The sequence below is a fragment of the Podarcis vaucheri genome (assembly GCF_965113315.1).
Source record: "Podarcis vaucheri genome assembly, chromosome: 16".
NCBI classification, from domain to species: Eukaryota; Metazoa; Chordata; class Lepidosauria; order Squamata; family Lacertidae; genus Podarcis; species Podarcis vaucheri.
The window spans coordinates 17,288,686-17,295,110 of record NC_138754.1 but is presented as its reverse complement, the minus strand read 5'-3'; the positions used below and the strand labels follow the sequence as shown (position 1 = coordinate 17,295,110).

Below are 6,425 nucleotides of genomic sequence, written 5' to 3'. Positions count from 1 at the left end.
ATTTGATAAAGCCGCGCCCTCAAGCAAAATGGCGCTTTTGGGATTACATAAGAAAGGACTCCACCGCCACCACTACCTATAAAGTTCGTATGTTTTCGGTAATTTAATTAATGACCATTTCTTTATCTGTGACTTTATTCTGCGTCGTCCTCGCAAGCTTCGGGCTCCTTACTTCTACTGGGTTTCACCTGTGCCCTTAACAAATATGGTGGCTGGAGATTGAAGCCCCAAAGTGCGTCGACGGAAGCAGAAACGGGGAACCTTCCGGTCACGAGGGAAGGGTGTGACCTCTCTCGCTCCGGAAGTTGTGGCGTTGTTAGGCTGGCCTTGTTTCTCGAGGGCCTGGCCAGGTGAAGGAAGATGGCGGAGAGCGGCAAGACGAAAAGTGGCCCGGCGGCTCCTCCCAGCGGCGTCGGCGCTGCTGCTTCGGCTGGGGGCGCCGGCAAGGCCATGACGGCGGAGCAGGTACCGGGGAGGGGCGAGCAAAGGGAGCGCCTTTGGGCATGTGCAGAGTTCCCCTTCCCGGGGGGAGATGCGTCAAGTCACGACGTCCAACAGCCCGAACCCGTAGCCCGCTTTGGCCTCCGCGTGTTTCGCTGGAGGGTTTCTGAGCATGTGCAGAGCGAAGGGTGCCGTTATTAGGGGTGGCGCCGCTCCTGTGGACGTTGTAGTAGTGGAGAAAAAACACTCGGAATCTTTTTAACATTTCATCGGGGAAGTCCTAATACTGTAGTAGTAATAATAATAATCACCACCATCATCATTGTTGCAATTTATTACCCACCTGTCATCCCAAGGCCCTAGGACGGATTGCAACAATTAAAACAATATTAATATTAAAGCACAATATTAAAAGACAGATTAAAACAACATAGATATGACTCCCAATAGGAAGGAAAAGATTAAGCTACTTAGGCATTCAGGTTACCTGTAATTTAAACGCATTATAGCAAAGTATGGAAATCAATAAATATGGTTATATGATGCTGGAAGAAAATGAAATTTTCTATCACGGACTGACTGGCCGAAACTAAAATTATACTTATTCCACCAGCCCATAAGTCCAAATGGCAAAGAAAACAACATAGGCATATTTCAATCAGACCAACCAAGCATTAAAAAAAATTGCTGTTTGTTCACAGAATTGTTGGAGGATGGGGATTCCAAAATCTAAACTGCTAATAAAACACGTCAACTTAGCACATGACAGACATAATATTTGGCAATAAGGGAATTCAGTGGAGCAGGTTAAAGAACTTAGAAGTAAATGGTGTCCCTATAAAAGTAATACTTTTTTAAAAAAAAATCTGCTCTTTACATTTGCTTACAAACCCATTCACATTCACAACTTTCAAGTTTTTGGTCCCAGGCCTCTCACCTACTATTCCATTACAGTTCCACCCGGTTTTCAAAAATAAATATAGAGCCTATAATACAGTTAGATACCTGAAAAAACCCACAATTGTATTGTTTGAAGTAATTTTTACAAAGATGGACAACTGCTTACCATTAATGAGATGCAAATTCAGGTGGGAAATGTTCAAATATGTCCTTTTTAACTACGTATGTATGTGTATATGTATGTATTATACTGCCCTTCATCCGGGGATCACAGGCTGGTTTACAATATAAAAGCATAAGAAATGCATAACATAGTAACAAACAAAAACAATACCATCCACAATATTCTATTTCTGGTTTAAAAGGCCATAGAAACCAAACATTTCTCCCACGTGTTAGAGAGGATGTCCCATTGGAGGGACATATCAACACATGTGGTGAGGGGGTCCAAAAATTGAAAAGTTCTGGAAAAATTATTTACAGAAATATCTTTTCTCACAAGGCAAACAACCCCCATGACCCCAGGACTTGTATAATCACAATATGTTGCAAATTAGAAACAAAGATCTCATAATACATCTATTAGCCACTGCAAGGACAGCCATTGCTAGGACATGGAAATCATTACAGTTATTAACTATGGACCAATGGTATTATGCAATTTATCAAACATTATTTGAAAAAGTGACACAAAAATTAAAATTAGCAAGAAGCCAAAAGTAGCATGACAATTTGTATGCAGTATACACAAATACTGGGGCATATGGTAGAACAGTACCAATATAATTTTGGTATATATATTTTGACACAATTTTGTTACTGTATTCAGAAATGTTTTTCTGAGTGTTTATTGTTTAATCTTTATTTTTAATTTTATATAATTGTTGCATGCCATATCCTCTAATGTAAATGTATATCTCAATGCAACCATGTTAAACAGTTTAAAGATGAAAATTAATTAAAACTATCTTGCCAAAAAAACGAAATAAACCACCCTTAGGTATGGCACACATGTTTTCTTTTCTCACTTGGTCTAACCCTAGGGCTGTGGGATGGAATGATTTGAAAGTCCAGAGATCCATGAGCAAAATACTCCACCTTAGCAGTGATTCAGGAGGGTTTAGGTAGGAATGGTTGTGATGTATACCGCAGCCTCAGTTGGCAATTCAAGTAAAACATGGCAGATTTCTAACCCCAAGGAACCTTATAGTATGAGAGTGGGGAAAGTAAAAGCAGCAAGGGGCAATGTGAATACAGTGGTACCTCAGGTTAAGTACTTAATTCGTTCCGGAGGTCCGTACTTAACCTGAAACTGTTCTTAACCTGAAGCACCAATTTAGCTAATGGGGCCTCCTGCTGTTCTCATCCTGAAGCAAAGTTCTTAACCTGTAGCACTATTTCTGGGTTAGCGAAGTCTGTAACCTGAAGCGTATGTAACCCGAGGTACCACTGTAGTCCCTGTGTCAATGCTAACTTAGTTGTGGCTGGTGCAAGCCCTTGCCTGCTGTGACTGACGTTTCTTCCCTTCTAGGTGGTAGCTGGATTTAACCGTCTGCGTCAGGAGCAGCGAGGTCTAGCCTCAAAGGCAGCTGAGCTGGAGATGGAGTTGAATGAGCACAAGTAAGCAGTGGATTTGAACGTTGTTCCCCCTGCTAATTTTGGATATTGCTGCTTGGTCGTTTTGCAGTTTTCTCTGTTCTTGGAAGCAGCCTTGCAAATAGAATTGAGAAAAAACATCAGATGAGTCTGGCTCATGGGTAGGCAAACTAAGGCCCGGGGGCCGGATCCAGCCCAGTCGCCTTCTAAATCCGGCCTGTGCACAGTCCAGGAATCAGCGTGTTTTTACATGAGTAGAATGTATGCTTTTATTTAAAATGCATCTCTGGGTTATTTGTGGGGCATAGGAATTAGTTCATCCCCCCCAAAAAAAATATAGCCAGGCCCCCCACAAGGTCTGAGGGACAGTGGACCGGCCCCCTGCTGAAAAAGTTTGCTGACCCCTGGTCTGGCTGGTGGATCAGGCTAAGGGGTGGGGGTGGGGGCAGGTCTAGTCCAGCATCCTGTTCTCACAGTGGCCAACCAGATGCCTCTGGGAAGCTTGCAAGCAGGAAGAAGATGCAACAGTCCTTTTCCTACTTGTGCACCTCAGCGAGTGTTACTCAGAGGCAAACTGCCTCTAATGGCAAACAGCCATCATGGCTAGTAGCCATTGATACCCTTCACAGCTTCCCAGAACCACCCAGTGAACTTTGCCTTGTTTCTTCCATCTTTGAACGAAAGTGCTCCCAATTCAGAGTTTTGACTGCTAGATTTGGAAATAATAAAATAGCAGCACAGCAATGTGTCATGTCTTTCCCTGCAGTCTTGAGGCTCCTGGTCACAAGTATACTTCCTGGCCATGTGGATTTCTAGATCCTTTGATACTGTCCTTATCATAAGCTGGTGTACAATGCTAAGATATTCTTCCTTTCTTCCACTTTGCAGGCTGGTAATTGAAACACTCCAAGAAGTGGACCCTACTAGGAAATGTTACCGGATGGTGGGAGGTGTGTTGGTAGAGCGCACTGTGAAAGAAGTTCTCCCAGCCTTGGAAAATAACAAAGAGCAGGTAATGCCTCTGCAGGCAGTGAGCAGACTCCCTGCTTCTCCTTGGAACAGGGAATCCCTTTAGCCTCAGCAATACTTGCCTTTAGTTATCATGGCTAAAACTAGGGAGACCTAGGTTTGAATTCCTGTTCAGCCATGAAACTCAGTGGGGGGTAAGTCACCTTGGGTCGGTCACCTTCTCTAAGCCTAATCTACCTCACAGGGTTGTTGTGAGGCAAAAGGAAGGAACTAAGTATGCCAACTGAATTAACTGATAAAAAGGTGCATATATATAAGGAAAGCTAATAATATATAACTGATAGTCATTTCTGGCATCTGAAGGCTGGAAAGAAAAGGAAGACCCAGCGTTTTTGCAGTTTACAAGAACTTCTCTAGCTGCTCGCCTGCTGCAGATTTTTACTCACCAAAGGCCATTGTGTGAGTGGAAGTTAATGAACTTCACATAAAACATATTGGTCTATCATCACTAGATCACAGTACAGTGGTACCTCGCAAGACGAATGCCTTGCAAGACGAAAAATGCGCAAGACGAAAGAGTTTTCCATTTTTTTAGTCGTTCCGCAAGACGAATTTCCCTATGGGCTTGCTTCACAAGACGAAACGTCTTGCGAGTTCTTGCAAGTTTATTTCCTTTTTCTTAAAGCCACTAAGCCGTTAATAGCCGCTAAGCCGTTAATAGCCGCTAAGCCGCTAATAGCCGTGCTTCGCAAGACGAAAAAACCGCAAGATGAAGAGACTCGCGGAACGGATTAATTTCGTCTTGCGAGGCGCCACTGTAGAGTTTGAGACTCTTAATCTCAGGGTCATAAGTTGAAGCCCAGCGTTGGGCAAAATATTCCCGCATTGCAGGGGTTGGACTAGATGATCCACAGGGTCCCTTCCCACTCTACAATTCTATGATTTTATGACTTGTTTTTAAAAATATATATGCTGTTTTCAATTCTTCTGTTTGCCACCATTTGTCATTCTTGGCCACTGCTGAAGAATAAGTAAAAAGCAATCAAATGTCCAGGTGTTTTTGTGTGTGTAGAGATTCTTCATTATGCAACTTGGTTATATTTCTTTCCCGCTCCCACTGCTACCCAAATTCTCAGAGAGAATGTAAAAACAACTCAGTCATGACTTGAGCCCAGGCTCCCTGAAAGATCCTATCTCCCTAAGATCCTTGGGTGAGCCCCTTCTCTCAGTTCCATCAACTTTGCCACCCTGCTGCCCTCCAGATATTTTGCAGTACAGCTCCTATCAACCCCTGCATCTTAACACAATGCTGGCTGGGGCTGATGGGAGTTGTAGGACTGCGTATGGAAGAGCTGTTCTAGATAGTGATGTGTTAAATGATGGTGCTGGAAAACAGCAGAAGGTTCCCAGACTGTGGTCTGTGGCCCACCAGTGGCCCCAAAACTTCATTCAGATGGCCCACGGTGCATCTGTAAAAATACAAATGAAAACCATACAGCATCTAGCACAGTAAATTATAATTGCTACAGCCGGCAGAAAAAATCATTTAAGTAATCCACCAAGATCCTCAAGCAATTTTCAAGTGGTCCATGGGGGGAAAAGTGGGGAAACGACTGGCTCCTAGTTACCTTAGCCTTTGACACTTAAGATGTGCATTTTCACACCAGGCCCTGCTGCCTCTTCCTGGGCTACACACACCCCTGCTCCATGCCCTCCTCCAGTGCTCTTGCGTGGCTGGAATGTGTCCTTGAACCCTGTTAATGCCTCTTTTCTTCCTGGAGGGAGGATGAAGAGACATGTGTATGGAGTGGGTGTCAAAAGTCTCTTGAGTTTTCAGGCTACTGTATAAAGAGAAGAGTCATATCCATTGTGCTGCCCACTTTTCACTCTGACTTCACCCACTCCTGGCACGTGGCTCCTGGAAGGTTGCCCACAACAGAATTCTTAAAAGAGATTTTTGAAATGTCAAGACGGTTTATAAATGCCTTTAAAATGGATAAATAAATGCAAAGTGATCTTGGGAGGATGTCGGGGAGCTCAGAGCCCTCATTTGCCACTCCCCAGATAAAATGTGGCGCTCCATCTTTCCCGTCCTGACTCTCCTTCCCTGTTTGCAGATCAACAAGATCATAGAGACCTTGACCCAGCAGCTGCAGACGAAAGGGCGGGAGCTGAACGAGTTCCGGGAAAAACACAACATCCGCCTGATGGGCGAGGACGACCAGAAGGCTCCCTCCAAGGACAGCGCCGAGGGGTCAGGCGGCAAGGCCAGCTCCACAGGGGTCCTCGTTTCCTAGTGGGCACAGCAGCCGTCTCCCAAAGGACTTTTTTACCGCCTCTCGCTCTACAGTTATGGCTCTTGACCTCAAAAGGCTTAACTTTATTATTATTTTGGTGTCAACTCTGACGATATTTTTTTGTTAAATAAAACTTTTTGGTGTGTCACATACTTTTGGGACCAGTGCGAACATTGGCAGCTGTGCTGAATCGCCACCCATCCCTTTACAAGATGCTGCCCA

General features: G+C 44.2%; 1 protein-coding gene across 2 annotated transcripts in view; it reads left to right on the top strand.

Annotated features, from left to right (window-relative positions):
- LOC309521455 (death effector domain-containing protein) overlaps positions 1 to 6,355 on the top strand; it is a 32,169-nt gene extending 25,814 nt beyond the window's left edge. The window contains exons 1-4 of one of the 2 annotated variants that reach the window (XM_082203978.1): positions 303 to 465; positions 2,873 to 2,961; positions 3,826 to 3,949; positions 6,024 to 6,355. In XM_082203978.1, the coding sequence (XP_082060104.1) occupies positions 361 to 465; positions 2,873 to 2,961; positions 3,826 to 3,949; positions 6,024 to 6,203 (498 nt within the window). In that variant the 5' untranslated portion in view covers positions 303 to 360 and the 3' untranslated portion in view covers positions 6,204 to 6,355. Of the gene's footprint in view, positions 1 to 302; positions 466 to 2,872; positions 2,962 to 3,825; positions 3,950 to 6,023 lie in introns of those variants that run through there. The other variant, XM_082203979.1, reaches the window with a different exon arrangement.
- Positions 6,356 to 6,425: the final 70 nt, after the last annotated feature.